Source organism: Phocoena sinus, chromosome 11 (assembly GCF_008692025.1).
Source record: "Phocoena sinus isolate mPhoSin1 chromosome 11, mPhoSin1.pri, whole genome shotgun sequence".
Lineage (NCBI taxonomy): Eukaryota > Metazoa > Chordata > Mammalia > Artiodactyla > Phocoenidae > Phocoena > Phocoena sinus.
In genome coordinates, this window is record NC_045773.1 from 32,543,111 (window position 1) to 32,564,501 (window position 21,391).

The 21,391-nt window shown below is 36.7% G+C and overlaps 1 protein-coding gene across 7 annotated transcripts in view; it reads left to right on the forward strand.

Moving 5' to 3' along the window:
* The first annotated feature begins 2,010 nt into the window (after positions 1-2,010).
* The window catches only part of TASOR (transcription activation suppressor), a 49,844-nt gene continuing 30,463 nt past the window's right edge, over positions 2,011-21,391 (forward strand). For 5 of the 7 annotated variants that reach the window (XM_032649368.1, XM_032649364.1, XM_032649363.1 and 2 more), the window contains exons 1-11: positions 2,034-2,620; positions 10,643-10,788; positions 13,011-13,103; positions 13,837-13,909; positions 14,330-14,421; positions 14,908-15,069; positions 16,714-16,838; positions 19,018-19,049; positions 19,788-19,893; positions 20,791-20,894; positions 20,975-21,078. In XM_032649368.1, the coding sequence (XP_032505259.1) occupies positions 2,293-2,620; positions 10,643-10,788; positions 13,011-13,103; positions 13,837-13,909; positions 14,330-14,421; positions 14,908-15,069; positions 16,714-16,838; positions 19,018-19,049; positions 19,788-19,893; positions 20,791-20,894; positions 20,975-21,078 (1,365 nt within the window). In that variant the 5' untranslated portion in view covers positions 2,034-2,292. Of the gene's footprint in view, positions 2,621-10,642; positions 10,789-13,010; positions 13,104-13,836; positions 13,910-14,329; positions 14,422-14,907; positions 15,070-16,713; positions 16,839-19,017; positions 19,050-19,787; positions 19,894-20,790; positions 20,895-20,974; positions 21,079-21,391 lie in introns of all 7 variants that reach the window. The other 2 variants (XM_032649367.1, XM_032649362.1) reach the window with 1 other exon arrangement.

Here is a 21,391-nt window from a genome sequence, read left to right on the forward strand (position 1 = left end):
AGCATTTTGCCTCAACATGGCCCTAGTGTTTTCATCAGTATTTTAAAATGTTTTTATATTAACTATTTACTAAAAGGAATAATTGTTTTATACTTTCCTATGACTTACTGAGCTGATTCAAATAGGTTGGGCAAGTCATGATTAGCTTTTCCTATTAGCTGTTAAACAGGTATGATATTTATCACAGGACATTGGAATATAATTTTGCTATTGCCCTTGGGAATGCTCTTTAAGTAGCAGCCACGTGGCAAAGCCTAGGGTTTTATTATAATTATAGGTTTGGTCAGTCAACTCCTGGAGTTTGAAAATTGAGGTCTGGGTCCCAATCCTTATCCTACTGCTTAGAGATGGAGCAAAATGTCAATCCTCATTTCTCCATACATAAAATGCATAAAGGTACAGAGCTGCTGTGAAGATTAGGTCTTAAGAGAAGCAGTCAAGGGCAAGTACTTTATTTGGAGTTAAACAGACCTGGCTTCAAATTCTCATTTTGTTAATTTGTTCTATATCTTGCAATACTTATTTTTTATTTAACTGTAGTTTACAGATTCTTTTCTATAATAGGTTATTACAAGATATTGAACACAGTTCCATGTGCTATACAGTAAATCCTTGTTGTTTTACAGTGGTGTGTTTCTATTAATCCCATACTCCTAATTGCAACACTTATTTTATTTTTTTTATTATCCCTGCTTTATTTATTTTTACATCTTTATTGGAGTATAATTGCTTTACAATGGTGTGTTAGTTTCTGCTTTATAACAAAGTGAATCAGTTATACATATGTTCCCATATCTCTTCCCTCTTGTGTCTCCCTCCCTCTCACCCTCCCTATGCAACACTTATTTTAAATTGTGCATAATAGTATCTCCCTAACATCTGTTGTTGTGAGGATTAAATGTACATAGTATACGTAAATCGCTTTGTCCAGTGCCTAGCGTACAGAAAGGACCCAAGAAGTATTACATTTTCTCTATTCACCATAACCCAAATAAATAGTAGTTTCAACCTAATCGGTGTAAGCTGTTTTAAAGGCCTTCTATTTGACTGTCAAGTTGTTTTAAGGGAAAGCGATCGCTTGCTGTATATTTTTTTTTTTTTTTTGCGGTACGCGGGCCTCTTACTGCTGTGGTCTCTCCAGACGCACAGGCTCAGCAGCCATGGCTCACGGGCCCAGCCGCTCCGCGGCATGTGGGATCTTCCTGGACCAGGGCACGAACCCATGTCCCCTGCATTAGCAGGCAGACTCTCAATCACTGCGCCACCAGGGAAGCCCTGCTGTATATTTTTTAACGTGGCTGCAGACGTTTCTATTTTTCTTTAATATACACGCTCTTGAGGAAAACTGAAACACCAAAGGGAAATCTAAAAGCCAGCAGCCCCTCTCTCCTCAAGCTCCCCAGAACCAAATCCTGTTAACATTAGGCTATGAAGTCAAATCAAAGGACCAAGGTATCGACTGTTTGCTGGAGGCGTGCCACTGGTTCTAACCCCTCTAGATAAAAGAGGGGGGCGGGTGGGAGTAATGTGTTGTAAAGGTGCAAGATCCGGTGGGAACTGCAGGTCGGTGAAGTGGGCCCCCGAGGCTTTCATGCTCTTATCGCTGCAGTCCACTCTCTTATCGCCACTCCAGGGCTTTATATGCACGTAAATATTTCACAAAGCCGAGATCGTCCCACAACCACTGCCTCTGTACTGTCCTGGCCGATGTGAATCGTGCGCGGAGAAGCCGGGTAATCTTGCCCGTAAAGAGGCGACGCCTGCGTTCTCGGGATCTGGCGCAGCGCGCCTCCCTCGCCTGCAGCACTGGCCGAGCGTGCTCCGGGAACTCGCAGCTCGTCCTGAGGCCCATCCACCCCGCAGCTGGCCGCGGCGTCGAGGTACTCTCCAGCCGTTGCGGTCGCCCCTTTTGGCGGGCTCCGGCGCCCCGAGGCTCCACCCCCCGGCGCTGTCTGTCCGCACCCGCGGAGGCGGGCGCCGCGCTCCCATTGGTGGAGCGCTCCGAGATGGCCCCGCCCCATCCCGGCCCCGACGCCAGCACGTTGAGTGGTGGGGGCCGGCAGAAGAACTGCCCGAGCGAGGAGCGGCTCTTGGGGTCGGGCCGCACGGTTGTAGCGCCTGCTTTGGGGCCCCCGAGAGGCTGCTGGGTCGGGATAGCGGCCAGCGGCCACGGGGGGGAAGGGGGTGGGTGGGCTGAGAGCAGCTTGGCGGCGAAGCTGGCTCGCCACCCCTTCCCCCCACCCCCGTCGACCTTGTAGGCAGAAGCTTCCCGGTGCTCCTCACGCCGGCGCGATGGCTACTGCTGCGGAGGCGGAGGCCTCTCCGCCGACGGACGCGAACTGGGAAAGTGGCGGCGGCGGCGGAGACGACGAGCTGAAGCAGGCGCTTCCGGAGCTTGAGTCCTCCCCACAAAATGGCGGCGGCCTCAGCGTCGCGGAGCCCGGCGGCGGCGCCGGGCCTGAGGAGACCGCGGCTGCCGAGGCCGCCCCGAGCCTCTGCCACGAGCAGCCTCAGGACTCCTGTGAGGCGGGCGCGGCCGCTCTGCCCAAAGGCCCCGAAGAGCCCGAAAGACCCGTTAGGAGGAGTTTTCAGATCCCCAGGAAGAGCAGAGAAAAGAAAGGTGGTGCTTCCCCTTTTTCCCAACCCCTCTTTCTCTCTCCCCTCCATCTTTTCATTAGAACCTCTCTGTCTCCTTCCCACACCCATCCGAGACACGTAAACACGCATGCAGCGCCAGCCGCCTCTTCCCGCACTGCCACGGCCGCCCAGCTGCTGCGCTTGGTGCGAGAGGAAAGCGGTGGAACCACGCTCCCTGCTCCCCCTCTCCCCGTGGAAGTTGGAAGTAGCTCAGGTTTGAAGCTTGTCCGTAAGGCTGCAGCTCCCAGAGAGGAAAGATGGTGCTCGGCGCCCCTCCCTCCCAGCCCCTGAAGGCAGAGAAGCTGATGTGTCCTCCTAAGGATGCTTCTGAGAAGTCTCACTGTGGAAATAACCCGTGGCCGTGGATTCTGGGGCTTTCTCCAAGGGCATTGCGTTGAGAGGACCACAAGTGCTTCTCCCTGTGGAAATTCTTCAGCTCTATGCGTCTACTTGAAATTTGCTCGATGTCAGCGTCTTCCCTTGTTTAGACATCTCCGTTAGATGTGATTCATGCACACTGCTGTTTGCCATCACACTTCATTTCCATGTAGATTTTTTTTTCTCGTTTTTGAAGCGCTAGATAGGGCTGTCTCTAAATCCAACGTTAGTATGTTTTTTTCTTGTATTTGAGAAGCTTGGGAAGGTAGGTTCTTGGTGCAGTAATTTCCCTGTGGAAAAAAATAGAGGTCAGCTTATGCCCAAGAGTCACCAACTTGATCTTGCAGATGAGAGAACTTCAGAAAAATATTTAAAAGTCCAGTCTGGTTTTTGGAACCAGTATGGGAACAGTTAAATAAAGTACGTTACCTTTTTAAAACTTAATGCCGTATTGTGACACCTTTCTAATGGAGGAAGTTATCGTTTTCAATTCTTAGAAAACAATTTTTGACTCTCCAGCGATTTGGGATACTCTGTCTGGATTTAGTCAATTTAAAGCGTCTTTTTGTTTTAGTGCGTGGTTCCGTTTTTTCAGATTTACTTTGGAAAGTAATAGGAATTTTCTTATTTGCGGAAAACGTTTTTTATTTGTAACTTGAATCTTGGTAAAGAGACTCTTGAATGAAGCATGTGCTTCCTCTTGCCATGTGCATAACCAGCTACATTTGCACACCTGAAATTGTTAGCCTTCTGTCAGTAAGATACAAATAAAGTCAAATTGTTAATTTCTATTTGAATGATAAAGCCAGGGAAATCCTTGCTGTGAGAAACGATGTTAAGAAAGATGAAGTTATCTTTTGTCCACTAGCATGCAGAATGTTTCTAGAAGTATCTTTTAAGTGAGTTAATGTAATACATTTTAGGGTTCAAGAGAATTCTTGTATAGGTCAAGGTTATCAATCCTTTTGGTTTAGTTAAGATGTATAGTCTATATGAGGAAAATTAGATTTCATCCTGAGTTATCAATTGGTAGAGAATAGGTTGGAAGTAGATTCAGATGGGCTCTGGTTATAGGATCGAAGTAGGAGGTTGAATTTTTTTTCTTTTTAAAAAATTTTTAGCTTGATACAATTTTGAAGTCCGTTTTTTTAGGGTTTTAAGCAAAACAAAGCATGATGTACCTTCTTTTAATATTTGATAGGACCAGGAAATTGGCATAAAACCCATTTGGGTTGAAATGTGGGAGGGCATGAGGAAATGTTGAAAGGCACTGTTTGCATGTTTGTTTTTTTTTTAATTAGATAAATCGAGAGGTTGCTGTACAATAGACCTCATTTGAACACATTAAAAGTAGATGATAATTGAGGAATTAGGAAATATAAAACTTATAAAACTGAGTCTGATGCTTCTTTGGGGGAAATTTGTTACCTTTCTCCTCTTAGGGAGGTTTTGGTAAGGAAAATATAACACAGTGGACTTTTTTCATGTTTCGTGAAAGTGAGTAATTTTTAACTTGTCTAAATATTTGTACACTTAGCAGCAGCTGTTCAAATAGTACAATAGCGATCTAAATAGCACTTTTAAAACTTAAATAAGCAGCTTTTTACCATCATGGACTTCATCCTGTCCAACCTGAAAGGAGTTAATACTTGGTGATAGAATTTAATAGAAAAATATAACTTTTCATTAAAAAAATTCTTTATCAGAAACAGTTCGGCAGGTACTGCTAGTTTCACACTTGATCCCAAGATAATGTCCTCTTGGAAGACTTGAAAGGTATCACTTTATGTATAGGATTTGGCTAGGTATTAGTGGTGTGGTCATCTGAGTCTTTTATCATGAATATTAGATCATTTTCAGTAGATACCTCTGCTTGAACTTTTCAGTATCAAAGGTTCTGTTGCATTCGTATTTTAATATGGCAGACCTTTGCTTGTGACTGCTTTACCAGTGAAGTTTAAGGTTAGGACTCATGTTTTTGGTAGCTTAAAGGTAAATCTTTGTGAGTATAACTTGACTCAGTTCTTTTATTGGTCTTCACAGTAGCATAACATCCAAAATACTGCCATTCTAATTAAGTAATGATATTGACAAACATTTTATAGTGCTTAATAAGTTATAGGCATTGTTCTCAGCAGTTTATATGTACTAACTAAATCTCAGTAATCCTGTGTGGTAGGTACTATTCCCATTTTACAGATGAGGAGACTGAACTACTGAGGTAAATAACTTGCCCAAGGTTACACAGCTAGTAAATGGTGGAGTTGGAATTTGAACCTAGGTGTAGAGTACTTCTTATTTCTTTTTTATTGTAGAAAAGTTTTAGTTCACTTAAAAAAATTTTTTTTTAACAACTATTAAATTTAGTGATGTTTAGTATGTCTTCATCCCTGGGGAATTTTGAGATTCCAAAATTATGTTCATTAGAAAATTAACACATTTAATAAGTACTCACAGATTAAGTGATCTGTTGACTAGAAAGAGTAAGATTTTACTCTTTGTGATCTATGTGCTATTCTGTTTACTTATTGGCTGGGCTACTTTCTGTACTGTAAGGAGTCACTGTTATATTTAACCAAATTGTGGAATTGCACTTCGTCAGTAGATGTTTCACTATTGCCGCCTTCTACTCTAAAATCTGATAGTGTAAGTCATCAAAAGTAAATTAAAATCAGTAATTGTATTTGATATAATTTTTCCCTCCAAAGGTCTTGGGAAATGAAGTAGTAATGATGCACTTTCTGGAAAATGTTTATTGGTTAATGCTTTATGTAGGGCACAAGATTAATTGCTCTTGTGCATCTGCGTCTCATGCAGGTGCATCACAAACTAAATGCTCTTACGCACCTGCATCCATACTAGTCTAGTTCAGGAAAATTAAAGGCCAATTCTCCTCCCAAATCCCCATCTTTTCCCACAAAATTTGGAGTTGTCTTTTTGAAGACTTTGGGGTTGAGTCTCTTTCTTAAGGAAATTTGCATGATGTTTTAGTAGTTGTATATGAATGGCTTGGTTCTAAGTACCACAGTTTTCCCTACATAGAAGTAAATCTGAGCAGGAATGTACAGGCAGAATCCAGTCATCCACATAAAACGTTTGATAGGCGCATATAAATTCTAAGTAATGGAGGTAAAACTTTCTTTGACGTATTCCCCAGTCCAAAAAAAGTCAAGTTTCATATTATCTCTGTAGATCTCTGCTAGAATGTTTATTACTGATTCTGCACTATATTCAATCATGAGTAGAGATGAATCACCCATTCCTACAGTATTATGTCTGTAGTAATTTTATTAGACTGAAAAAAATGATTTTTAAAACGTCTAAATTATCATGAGGAGCAAATGGATATTCATTGTATTTTAGTCATTAATATCCATAGACATCAGAGAGATGGATTCAGAGAGAATTGCAGACCAATGAGATCCACAGCCTACTCTTTGCCATTTCCTTTTTTTCCATGAATTACTTTAAATTGGAATGTATATTTTGGAATTTCCCTTGGTATATTTTTATGACGCTGGTCCATCTTTTTTTAAGTTTAGCTTGTTTTTATACTTACGATTTTTTTTACGTATACACATAAACAATACAAACACAAAGAGTGGCATTGACACTAAATGAGTTGGTAAAAGTAGTTGAGGAAAGATGTTCCTTTGACTAAGAAACAAAGCTACTATTTGGTGACCTTAATTTTATGTCTATTCCAGCTGCTTAAGTTTAACATTTAATTCTTAGTATGTTTTGTATGCTACCAGTAATATAAAATACTCAATTCTAGTTGTGGTTCTGTGATATAGACAGTCTCCTCATTTGAATTATAAATCTCCAAGTGCCTTTCTAAGTCTTTTCTTGAATCCCATAAAAACACATCTATAAAAGGGACTCCCCTGATGGTCTAATGGTTAAGACTTCGTGCTTCCACTGCAGGGGCACAGGTTTGATCCCTGGTTGGGGAACTAAGATCCTGCATGCCATGTAGTGTGGACAAAAGAGAAAAAAAAAATGATGAAAACACATCTATCATCAGTTTTGTCAATAGAAGAGCCTTGTGAATTATCAGAAATCAACTCAGTAACTATCTTTCTGACATGAATTTGATGGAAGCACTGTACATAAGCAAAATTATATGTTTCTTAATGTCTGGAAGAATTATTACGACTGCTGTTAACCTTTATAAACCAAAAAAGGGTGTTAGCTATGGCTTTTGGCCCTGTTAAATGCAATAAATGAGAAAGAAATACTAAGAAATGAGATTCAAAAGAAGACATAAGAGGGTAGAAAGAGCATTCTAGACATCAGATTCTTTTTTTATTGCTAATTTCCATATAGCTAATATAATTTCTTGGTCTAAAATGAGGAAACAATTCTGTTTTTCCAGCTCTTGGAATGATTTGTTTCAGCACTTATATTCAGCACTTACATATACATGTTTTACTTATAGTTCAGGAAACAAGATTTGCAGCTAGGGAGGCTTATTTTGAATTCACACCTGCCCTATTCATGTATCAACCTTGGGCCAAGTTGACTGTTAGCTCAGTTTCATTTGTGAAATGGGCATAATGAATTTCATAGGGTGGTTTCGATGATTAAATGAGATAATGCATATAAAGCTCTTAGTACAGTATCTGAAAAGGAATAATGAGCCACTAATTGTTAGACTCAAAAATTGTCAGAATCCGGAGAACAGTATATTGGATTCTGACTTCCTATGTGAAATGGATGATGAATATATAAAATGTTCTGATCCCCTACGGGTAGTTACAGGTTTATTTATTATTATTGCCTCAGTGATGACCCATAATACTGTGATGTATATATGTTTTCTTTAAAAGAAGTGACAGGATGTGTTGATCAGGTATGTCCTTTAGAGGATTATTAAGGACAAAATAGACCACCAGGGAATGTACATTCAGAACATAAACTGGTTATATTTCTAAACTACTATTACCAGCACATTGACTTGAAATCTTTAAAAATAGTTACAGCATAATTTTATTCTTACAGAAATTGATAATTGGGAAGAAAAACTAGAAATTATAGCTTTGGCCTAACTAGTAAAGCCAACTGAGATATATGAAATATAAAATACCTACTAGGACACAGGTATTGTTAGACCTAAAATCTTGCACCTTTTTCTGTATTTTTATTCACAAGAATTTTTTTCACACTGGCAGTCTACTTGAGTATTACTTGAGGTGACTAGGACATTGCTTTGGAATGAAACAGAAGTGTTAAGTACTTTTTTGAAAATAATTTGAAAGTTAATTCCTATATAAATTTATATGATTTAACTTGAATCTTTCACTTTTGGTTAGATTGACAGTGGAAATAGTGTTGGAATAGCTTAGCTAAGGAAAATGATTTCATTTTGTAGATTGTAAAATTTCATAGAAATTTAAAGCTACTTCTTTTGATACTTCTTTTTGGCACATCTTTAGATACCTGAAGTCACTTGTTAGTTTAGAAACATAAAAATCAATCATACATAAAACCCAACTTTAAGAATCATGCTTGGCTCATTTTGGATGGGAAAGCCTATGAAAACTTCCACATGCTGTTTTCCCTCACAAGTTTTTCCAGTTTAGTTGGGGACAGACACAAAGATAAAACGTTTTCTCCTACTGTATTCTATAAAACAGATTTGAATTGAGAGAATGGATGTCTCCGTTTTTTGAGCTTTCATTTTGTTTTCTATATCACTGAATGGTTGAATTTGTGAGACCTAATTTAAAATGACAACAATCATATTTTGGTAGTTTAGAATATATTTGTATTCAATATAAAAAAGTCTTGACAAAGTTTATTCTCATCTTCACTCGCTCAGTCATTCAGCTTGGGGCCAGTGCCCCAAGAAAAGGTAGAGTAATGAACAAGGCAGATATAGTTCCTCCTCTCATGGAGCTTACAATCAATAGATTATTGAGTATCTCCATTTGCTATAAATTTTATTATAGCACACTCTGTGTTTAGTAGTTCTTTAGTTCTTTTTGAGTGTTTTTTTTTTCCTGCTTACTCCTACTGTCTTTATTGCATTATTATAAGTATGTTGCTTTTATCCCGCTGCCACCTTTTTTAGTGTGCAATTCCAAAGTAGTGGGAATCATTTGTTCTATACACATTCTCTCATTGAAAGCTACATTTTTACAGGCACTTTTGTAATATATACATGGTTTGGTGGATGAATGGATATGTCGTTTGACGTTATAGGGAATACAGTAAAAACAGCTGCTCTTTATTTTTATTTTTTTTTTAAATATCTACTTTTATTTATTTATTTTTTTGCGGTACATGGGCCTCTCACTGTTGTGGCCTCTCCCGTTGCGGAGCACAGGCTCCGGACACGCAGGCTCAGCGGCCATAGCTCACAGGCCCAGCTGCTCTGCGGCATGTGGGATCTTCCTGGACTGGGGCATGAACCCGTGTCCCCTGCATCGGCAGGCAGACTCTCAACCACTGCGCCACCAGGGAAGCCCAACAGCTGCTCTTTAGTACCTTTGAGAGTATGTACAAGTAGAACACTGCTTTCAGTAGTGGTCTAAGAGTATTTTGAATGACATTTATTGACTCTATAGTATCTTGAAAGAAATTAAGGTAATAGCATATAACATAAGTTCTATGAATACTTCTATCTACAGTGAAAAATAAATGGTTCCTTTTGGTTTGGGGAAAGTATATGTATAGACTTGATGTTTTAAATTTATAAGTTATTTCATAAAGTGGAAATTTGAGGTTATTAGGCTACTGTTTGAAGAACAAATTGTATATTTGACTTAAGTATTTTAAAAATTAAAGGGAGTATGCAGTAGTTGGTGGAGTGGGGAATAAAAACTTTTACTGTTTTTCTTTGCACCAGATGCTGTTCTTAGAGCCTTTTCCATGTGTTGTCTTATGTGCCATATGGCATATAGTGGTTATTAGGATAGCTGGAATTCTCCTTTTTACTGAAGAAAGTACTGAGCTTGTTTTGTTAAGTCATTGATTTACCCAAGGTCTCCCACAAAGCCAGTAAATGCTAGACCTGATATTTGTGTCCTGGTCTGTCTCCAAAGTTCCACATCTTTCCATTTCACCAAGTTTTCATAGTAAATATCCTCCTACTTTATATTGGTAATACAAGAAGCTAATGGATGCAGCATATTTTATTCTAACTTTAGTATTAAAAACCAGATAGAATCATTTTATTGTATAGACAGCTAAGTGTCTTAAGTGTTTTTATGCTTTTACTTATGGCATAAGCATTTCATTTGCTGAAATAAATGGTCCTAGACATACTACCTAAATGTAACATAAAATAGGAGTTGAGGCAAGTTGAGTTTATGCACAGGTTCTTATGAGCGTCTTTAAGCAGTTTAGGTTTCCTAGTGTAGCATCCCCTAAGTTTCGCAAAATTGTAACTTCCTTTTCTGCATGTGCAATGCCAGATGCTCGCTGCTGAAGAGTTTTTTCTTTAGTGAATTAATAAGTATCTCTTTTGCATATCACAAAATAAGATAGCCTTGATGCTTTTTTTAACTTTACTTAAAAAGTTATATTAACTTTATTTAAAAGTTATATTAACAAAGCCACAAAAATATAAAAAACGACATTTAAGATGGAATCTTAAAATTAATACTGTTTTTTATTTTAGCACTTTTTCAGCCATTAACTCCAGGCTCTCGGGAATTTGAAGATGTTTTAAATATTCTCCACTCATCTTACCTTGAACCAACTTCAGTAACAAATTTTAACTACAGACGTGCTTGCTTGATACATAATGAGCTTTTGGAAAAGGAGGTATGTTTTTTTTTTTTTTAATTTATTTATTTTTATTATTTATTTTTGGCTGTGTTGGGTCTTCATTGCTGCGTGCGGGCTTTCTCTAGTTTCGGCGAGCGGGGCTACTCTTCGTTGCTGTATGCGGCCTTCTCATTGCAGTAGCTTCTCTTGTTGCAGAGCATGGGCTCTAGGTGTGCGGGCTTCAGTAGTTACAGCATGCGGGCTCAGTAGTTATGCCTCGCGGGCTTCAGTAGTTTTGGCATGCGGGCTCAGTAGTTGTGGCTCACGGGCTCTAGAGCACGGGCTCGCTAGTTGTGGCGCACGAACTTAGTTGCTCTGAGGCACGTGGGATCTTCCCGGACCAGGGCTCGAACCCGTGTCCCCTGCATTGGCAGGCGGATTCTTAACCACTGCGCCACCAGGGAAGTCCAGGAGGTATGTTTTAAATTGTGCTTTTTGTAAGATTCTTCAGAACCAGTTAATAGCCTGGAATTTGTTTTACTTTCTTCCTTTTCTTTAAAAATGCTAAAGTTCTTAGGAAAACCAAATTATGGAGGGGAAAAACAAGTTTTAAATGGCATGTTGTTTTCCCTAAACACTGTTGATATTGCACTACATTTATCTGTTCTGTTAAATTAACGTGTGATTGTGTAAGATAACTTCTTTTACTAACAATGAATCTTAAGCATAGGGATAGCTTATTGTATAATGGCTTAATTGTAAATTCATTACAAGGCTTTTTGCTCTTTCAAGCATGTTAGTTAAATGGAATCTCTAAGAGCATATTATGTCTAAATTGGAAGGTTAATGAAATAAAATACGTTTTTTTTTTTTTTTTTAGGATATGCTTAATTTTTTCCCCAGTTATTGCCTGGTAATTGAGTTATCTTAATATCATTAGTAGAAATTCTTAGTGAAAAAGTGAGAACAAAGGGAAATAGTTGAGCCTGTTAGGTAGTGAATTTAAGTTTCATATACAAATTAGAATCTTTTTTTGAGTTTTGATTTAGGAAAAGCCATGATAATCCTGAGGTAATACAAATGAGATGTTTAGAAATATTTGATGTGTATATTGCTTTCTGATGTACATGAAATACTATTAATTTTGTACTTTTGTAGGTTGGTTAATCTAGTGCTATGAGAATTTAACTTTGAAAGGATCCCTAAAGTGGATGAATGTTAATGGCTCCCAGATGAAATTAAAACCTTGGTAGTTTGATGTGGTTTCATGATATGATAGGAATTATTTGTTAATTTTATATGAAAATTTAAAGATTCATTAATTATATTATTGAAGATCGGTAATAGCCTGAACATGGCATGTAAATCTGTTAGGTGTGGGCTCCATATCTATTTGCTTGTATCTAAAAGTGAAAGCCAGCAGTTGAGGGTGACTTATGTACTTAGATCAAGTCACTCTTTTATCCTGGAAATGGGTATGGAACATGGCTTATGTACTTGGCACTGAGAATATAATTGTAAAGAAATGAAACATTTTTCCTTGTCCTAATTGAGTTTATAGTCTAGAAGTTGGTCATTAAACAGAGATTTATTAAACCACCTATATGCAGTGCACCATGTCAGGTAAAATGAAAGATCCAAAGATAATCAAAAAATGAACTTAAAAATCTATGGGAGGGCTTCCCTGGTGGCGCAGTGGTTGAGAGTCCGCCTGCCGATGCAGGGGACACGGGTTCGTGCCCTGGTCCGGGAAGGTCCCACATGCCGTGGAACGGCTGCGCCCGTGGGCCATGGCCGCTGAGCCTGCGCGTCCAGAGCCTGTGCTCCGCAACGGGAGAGGCCACAGCAGTGAGAGGCCCGCATACCGCAAAAAAAAAAAAAAAAAAAAAAAAATCTATGGGAGAGTTGGAATGTGGTAAGATTTTAATAGAAATTTAGTTAAAATTGTTTAGCACTAGATGCTTATTTGACTATATTGTAAGGATAAGGATCCAATTATAATGGGAAAAAATGAAGTGTAGAAATTACAGGGAGAGAAAAGATAATTTCCACTTTCGTAGATATGGATTTTTTTTTGCCATGCCTCGTGGCTTGTGGGATCTTAGTTCCCTGAGCAGGGATCAAATCCGGGCCCCCAGCAGTGGAAGCGCAGAGTCCTAGTCACTGGACCACCAGGGAATTGCTGATTTGGAATTTCTTAGAAATAAGCTTCCTGAAACTCTTAGCTTGAAAAACATAAGCACATACTAAGGAGTCGTTATAGATTTAATTTCATTTAGTTTACAGAAAAGCGAAGAGAACTGAAGTTTGATGGTCGTTTAGATAAAGAACTTTCAGAATCCTATGCATTTCTGATGGTTGATCGGTATCAGGTAAGTGAACCCATTTTATAAAAAACAATTTGAAAGTGCTTCCATTGTAAGTTACCTAAATTTGCAATTAATCAATACTTGATTTTTTTTAACATCTTTATTGGAGTATAATTGCTTTACAATGGTGTGTTAGTTTCTGCTTTATAACAAAGTGAATCAGTTATACTATACACTTGATTTTTATAAACTAACAATTTTTTGATGTAGAAATGGAAAAAATGGCTTAGTGCAAGGTACTTCATTGTTTGTAATTTGCTTTTCAAATATGTTCATTTTTTCTTTGATCAAACCTAATTTTCCCCCCTGGAATGTGCTTGATAGTAAATAATTTTTCCTTTATTAAAGCAGATTATCTTCTATATTACTGATTATATGTGCTGGGAACTATTTTTACTCCTTTGATCAAAGATGTTTAGGTGGAGTTAATTTCTTTTTAAATAGTTTGCCAGGACTAATTCTTTCTAAAAGGGGATGTTGATATATATGAATGGCATGAATTCTAAGTATATGTCAGACGTGGCATAAACAAAAATAGATTACAACTATGGTTACATTGGAAGTGTAAGCCAGTTTCACATTGATATTTAGTCATAAACTAGCATGTATATGTATAATTTCTGTAACATAAAAAAATATAATTTAGAAGCTTGGATTTTACTTAAAACAAGTTTACAAACTGTCTTTTCACATTTTTAATGTATTGACTGTAAGATGAAATGTTTTGTTTATTTAGGTTCAGAGCATATGTGAAAAAGGATTACAGGTGGGCCAGTCCAAAATAACAATTCTTGGCAGTCCTTCCATGGGTAATCTTTTTTCTTTTTCATTTACCTACTACTAAGTTGCCCTTTAAAAATATATTATCTAATTTCGCTGTTGTCCTTATAATTAAATTCATGTATGCTTTGTCATGTTCCCAGAAAAAGAGACTAGTTTCAGGTTCTGCAATGAAAACCAGTTTTATCCTTTGTTTCTGATTTTGCATACTTCCAATTAAACAAGGGTTATCTTTTTTTTTTTAATCTCTTAGTCTAGTTCTAGTGATTTTGAAAATTTTGATTTTTCATGTTTTTTCTAGTTTTATTTTTTGCTTTGGTTAAATATCAGCTATCATTACATTTTTTTTAAAGGTGTCATACCTTTTATCTCTTATTATGTTAAATATTTGGACTTTTTATATTTGTGTCCATATTAAAACAAAACTTTAATTTTTCCCTCTTTGCTAGGTGTCTATCTTTCTAGGTATGCTGATTTATTACAAGCTAATCCTTTGGAAGCTGGGGCAGTGGGCGATGTTGTTATTTTTAAAATAATGAAGGTAATTTCAACTTTTACATTTCATATATCAAAGACAGCATTTGACTTGGATTTTAGTCGACGCTGTCTTTAGGGGTTTGATTGAATTAAAAACCAGTGCTTGCTTGTGTTTGGCGTATAAAGATACTTTTGAGAGTGGTTTGCCGTCTTTAATCTGAGCTTTCTGAGCTTTAGAGTTTGCTTTCCTTTCCAAAGAAAAGAATGAAGAGAGGGAAATATGTTGATAATGTTATTTAAGCTATTGAAGTGTTGTGAAGAAAATTTTAATTTCCTTGTATTAAATTCAAACAAGCTTTTTTTTTTTTGGTTAACTTTTTCTTACTGCTTTGATATTAGTAAAAAGTGTTGGGTATTACTTTATTACCAGGTATTAAAGGAAAAAGCTGTTGTTATAGGTAATCTATATTCAAAGAGTTATTCTATAATATTAATGTTATACAGTCAGTAATTAGGTTTTGGTGGACTTAAAAGATTTTCTGTATTTTAGGGTAAAATAAAGAGTATATATGACCCCATGGGTGTAAAAAGTTTGGAATCTATATTAAATAAAAGTGCTTTGGACCCAACACCAAAGCATGAATGTCATGTGTCGAAGAATGCCAATAGAATTACATCACTTTTGGCTTATAGAGCTTATGAGCTTACTCAGGTAAGTACCTGGATCCATTTTAGTGTTATGACCTCATATCAGTTTGTCACTAAATCCTTTAAAATGTCTCCCTTTCAGTTTTCCTTGCTACCACACTAGACTCTGGTTTCCACTTACCACTGCTAGACTCCAGTGATTCTCACTGCTGTTTGTTCAGTGTTTCCAAGATAGCTCAGAAACATAACAGTGGCCCCCCCCTTAGACTTACAGTGATATTAAGACTCCTTAGCCTAGCTAGCTCTCCCTGCCTGTAGACTGTGACCTCCAGCCTGTTTTTTGTATAATTCCTGCCCTCAACGATCTCATTTCCTCTTGAAGCCTTGGTTTCTCCTGGCCTAGAAAGATCCTGTCTAATAAAATATTGCTCATTCTTTAAGGTAAAGTTAAAGCCCCTTGAATTACCTTAATTCATATCACTTTGTATTATTGATTTGGTAGATATTTTTATTAGTATTTTTCTAAAATGCAAACTTAGAATTCATTCTTTAAGTTTTATTCAGATGTAGTTGATTTATAGTAAACTACACATATTTAAAAGTGTAGTATTTGATGAATATCAGTTGTTGTGTTTTTATATGTTGTTTGACTATAATGTTACTCTTTTTAACAAATGTATAAAAAATGTGTATATCTGAATGGATTCTATGTGAAAAGTGGTGGTGCTAACCTCCCTGGAAATGTTCTTTCTTTTTCTTTTCTTTAATTTTTACTTTATTTATATAAAATAAAGTTTATTCTTGCTCTTTTCTTTTTGAAGAATCTCAGTGGGCAAGACCTGTTGTTGGGGGCTTTTAGCAAAAATTATATTCACCAAAGTCATCTGGGCTGACTCATTTGATTACCTTCTGGACAGTAGTATTAGTAGATATGAAATATAACTATAAAGTAGTTACTGGTTTTTGTAGCAGAACTTGTAAATTGGCTTGATGTTTCCAGAAAAATTCCAGGCATTTTTAGAGCAACAGCAACATTATTGGAAGTTTCCCAAGAGAATGGACTTTGAAGGACAGTGCTTTGTTTATAAACTAGGGCATTCTTTTTCATGAAAATCCCTAGACTGCAGGTCAGAAAACCCTAATCCAATGAATGTTGTGAATAGGTGAAGGGGTGAGGCAGATGGATAGGGTAATAGGAAGAGGTTCAGCTGCCTTTGTCACCTATGTTTGTAATCTCCACCACCTCCCCTTTGTTGCTTTTTCTGCAGTTAGAGTCAAAAAAGTGTTTTTCTTTTGAAATAATGAGCAAAAATGCTAGGTTTGCTTGAAATTGTGTTCTTAGTATTTTACTATTGTATCAAATTGGTTTTTCTGGGCTGACCTGGGAGCTTAGGCTCCATTTGTTTCATTTTCATGAGGAAATTTGTTGCACATTCCCACTGGTTAGTTCTTCAGAAGTAAACTTTTGGAATACCTATTAGCATCCTGGCATCTGGTATATATATAGAAGCAGAATATTTTATATCATACAATGAATATAAAGTACAAATTATTTTAATTAAATTGACAAGCAGTGCTTGAAGATATTTTTCATTAAAGGTACTTAAGTGGTATTGTGTTTCTCAAAAACCAGGCAGGTAATTGTAAGATTTCACTGTCTACTTCTTGCCTTCTTAAGGAAGTTAATTTTGCATTTTCTTATTTTTAGTATTATTTTTATGAGTATGGCTTTGATGAGCTAAGGCGAAGACCAAGACACGTGTGTCCATATGCAGTTGTGTCTTTTACTTATAAAGATGATATACAAACTCCAAAGTTCGTACCTTCATCAAGGTAAGACTCATGAATTTTAGACGTCATCCAGAATGGTATTATATCACGTATCCTGCACTTCTGAGTTAGGAGGAATGCTTTGTATTTCTTCCCATTTTTTTTCCTTCTCTTGAAATTAATTAGATTTATGAATGTTCATGATGACTTTTAAGAAGTCAGTTAGAAAAAAAAAAAAAAAAGAAGTCAGTTAGAAGGACAGATACTTAACTGTGTGGAAATAAAAACTAAATTAAACCTCACCGGTTAACCTTTTTTTTCCTGATAGTGAAGGTTTGTTTAACTGCATAAATGCAGCTGGTTTTTTTGGGTTTTTCTTTTTGGCTATGTCACGTGGCATGCAGGATCTTAGTTCCCTGATCAGGGATCAAACCTGTGCCCCCTGCAGTGGAAGCTTGGGAGTCCTAACCACTGGACCACCAGGGAATGCCCAAATGCAGTTTTGTTTGCTTGTTTGATTTTGTTTTTTGCTGTGCTATGAAGCACATGGGATCATAGCTCCTAGACCAGGGATCGAACCTGGGCCCTTGGCAGTGAAACCACAGAGTCCTAACTGCTGGATTGCCAGCGAATTCCCCCAAATGCAGTTTTTAAAAGTGAAATTTTGTGTATTAGCTCTCCTGGAAATGGGGAGCTTCTACAAATCCTCAGCCCCATCTCAAACCAGTTAAATCAAGTAGTTATGAAGGAGCCTAGGCTGTGGTAGTTTTTACACACTTCCAGGTGATTCTGATGGTCAGTCAGAGTTAATTATGAGTTAATTGATGATTTCTTACAAGCTCTACTATAAGGTGACCAGGTACAAATCAGTTTCTTTTTTCCCCCCCATGGGGGTGATTCCAGAAAATGTTTTGGCAAAATTGAATAAGTAAATTTACAGAGATGTAGGTGAAACAGTTAAATATCTACTTATTTTTACTTTGAGTTCCCAGATTTGAAGTCATGCGTGATATCTATTAATTTAGAAATACTGCAGTTTTAAAAAGCCACATTTCATGAAACAAACATTTTTGAGGTCAGCCTTTCTTTTTCTTTTTTTTTTTTTTTTGTGTCCCCTGCATTTTTTTGTGTGTCCCCTGCATTGGCAGGTGGACTCTCAACCACTGCGCCACCAGGGAAGCCCTTTAAGGTCAACCTTTTAATCAGTTTTCAGATCAGATTGTCTTCATTTAAGTTGTTTGAGATGCAGCACTTTTTTTTGGTCAGTGAATAGCCCTGGAAACCATCCACAGCCACAAGTACTGATCTGCGTAATATCCTGACAGTTGTGTTTTTCTTTCATTCTTTCTTTTTTCGGTGGCTCTATATTTGTGATCTCCATGATACATTTACTATAGTGCCTTTCAACAGTGATTTTTAAAAGACACCCAGCACTTAATTATAAGGTTATACCCCTAGGAATAATGATTGTCTGTTAATTTTCTTTGCCTCTTTGATTTCATCTGTTGACCCTCCATATCATTTAAAATGAACATCCTTGTTGTACCTTGAATGTTGCCATGAATGCTCCTGCCTCTGCATTTGCTATTCCTCCTCATTCCTCAGTTAGCTGCATAGTTTACACTGTCAGTGAGACCTTCCATGATTTTTTTTTTGAAACCTATGTACCCTTAGTACTTTTCTTCCTTTTTTTCCATAGCACTTAAAACGATCATCATCTGGTAAACTATATACTTACTTTTTGATTGTTGTACTATATACTTACTTTTTGATTATTGTCTGTCTTCCTTATGAGACTGTAAGCTCTATGAAGGCAGGGATTTTGTTCATCCCTGTAATTCTGTTACCCAGAACTGTGCCTAGTAAATAATAGAAGCTTAGTAAATATTTAAGTATGATTGAGGCTATTTCTTCACATCTCATCACCAAAATAAAGTAGTTGACCGAGACTTTAAAGGACTGTATTCTCTCCTGATGGATATTTTTGGGAAAAACAGCTCCCTTAAATTTGGGAAAATACGGTAATTTGAGCCAAGTAAGTGATTCTGATTTCTCTGAGTAGACTTGGATTTATTAAATGTTGTAATAAGTAATTTGTTCTTCATACTGGGAGGGAAGGATTTAATTCTATTGTACAGTATCCCATTAAAAAATAGCATTTCTATCAATGCTCTGAATGTTAACTTTTATGTTGTTAGAAATCAGTAATATTTCTTTCTTCTTTTAAAAAATTTATTTGTAGATCTAACAGCTTTAATGCAGATAGAAACTCAGGTAAGATTCTTACATTTCTTTCTTTTAGTTTTGTAAATCGAAAGAATAAGTATGTAGAGTAAAAAAATTAATAAGTACTTTGTTTTATTTTTATAATGAATGAGAATCTGCAAAGTTTGAAAAAGCTCGAGGCCATGTTATGATGTAGCATCAACATTTGGTCATCCAAACATAAGGTCTCCTTTGAGAATCTGCTGGTACTGTGAATAGACCAAAGAATTTTAGCACTTTGTTGATAAAGGTAAAAAATAGAACAAGTTTCACAACTCAGCCTTTTAAAAGTATTAATAACTTCATCAGAGGTGTAGAATTTAGAAGAGAGAGAAGATTGAAAGCAATATTGACACTTTCTATCTTCAGATTTCTCTATGATGAGAAGAGCGCAAGTGGAAGCTGTAAGACATTGTGAGGGATTCATGTAGTTAACTGGATTTAGTATAGTCTCCTTTGGGGGTAATAGGAGGGCAGTACTGTATTGTCTTTGCTCCTCAGCTTTCTGATATGAGGACATTTAGGCAAATAAATTTGTTATTCTTTTCATCTGGAATAATTTTATAGGGGAAAAGATACCTGAAACAAAAATCCTAGTATTTGAATTCCCTGTAAATAGAAATGTCAAGTTTTCTTTTGGTGGTTCTACTTAAACTGTGTTTCTGGATGTTTTTCCCCTTAGTTCTAGTAAATATTTGCTTCTGGGCTGCCAAGAGGCTGAGTTGTGTCATTATTCTTTTTATTTAGATAAATTTAACTACACGTTGTGGAAAGGACAGCTTTTAAATAAAGGAAAGCTTTTGTGTTATATTTCTCTGAGGTCAGCCACTCGTGCTTTTTTGCCTATCAAGCTGTAAGTATGTTATATTATAAGAAAATAGCAGTTAGTAGTTGCTAATTATTCAGTTCTTACTTACACTTAAAATTCCTTTTTCTTACTTACATTTAAATTTTACTTTGATCCATAAGAACTTACATATAAACAGTGGTTTGTTTTTAAAAAGATTGATTTGATAACTTTGGAAACTTAGTTGGCAGAATGAGCCCTATGCTTTTCTGTCTTGATTTGCAGATGGGCTAAATAGTTATATACATTTATGGCATAAGATTTTTTTTTAGTGATTTTAAATATTAAAAGTATTTTTCAAAGTTTTGTCCTAATTAGATATATTTTTCATTTAGCAATTTGAACATGATAGACTTAAAATTTATCAGTTCTTTGTTGGAAACAGCTTGATGTGGTCAGTTAAGTTAAAATTTATATGCTGTTTTCAGTCCTGTGCAACATATGTTGGAATAGAAAGGTTTAAAATGATCTTTTGCTACCACCACAGTAAACATTATGGGTCCCCATAAATGGTTGAAGATTAATTTAACTGTTCATATTTGAATTGCATTTAATAAAATGGCAACTTTTTATCTTTTGTGGTTAGTAAAATTGGTATAAATAAGGATTAGCTTCTGGCTCAAAGATGGAAGGTTGGTAATATTGCTGGACAGTCTAGCTACCTGTACATATATCTGAACTGCCCAAATCAAATATCAAGTATGATATTCATAAATATGCTCTTCTGTATTCCATCAGGATACTTGTGTGTGTGTGTGTGTGTGTGTGGGTGGGTTTGTGTGTGTGTGCATGTGCGTGTGTGTGTGTGTGAGAGAGAGAGAGAGAGAAGGAGCGAGAGAGAGAGAACATTGCTAGAGTTAAAAATACAGGTAAGGCAAATATGCCTTTTCAATTTTCTTTCAGTCCTGAGAAGTTAGATGTTGAAACAGTTATGAGTATTGATCATCTGAAACAGAAAATCCCTCCAGCGCTGTTTTATAAGGAAACTTACTTAGGTCCATATGAAGGTAAAGCAATTTAATTTTACTAAAATATATAAGAAGCAGACTTGATTTGAATATTTACTATGTATTTTTTCCTATGTCAGTTTTGAAGAATGGAATGTATTGCAGTCTCTATGAAGTTGTAGAAAAGACAAGAATTGGAAGTAACATGGAAATTTTGCTGCAAAAACTAGAGAAGGAAAAACTTGTGAGTGAAAGGTTTTAAAATGTTCCTCATTCTCCCTTAGAAATATGCATATTAATAAGAGATTATGATAATATTTCGGTTTATTTCATTTTCTGCCTCAGAAAATACCGTAAGGTCTCTGTTTTTGTTGCTGCCATTTGGTTAATGTAATTTGGTGGCTTTTGGTACTTTTCTTTTTAGCCACGACACTAGATCCTCTATAGACCAGTCTTTCCCATGAAGTATCTTTATTATATTTTGTGACTGTGATATTCAACAAATATTTATTAATTATCACTTTTTTATGCAGGGTATATAGTTTGGTAAAGAATGA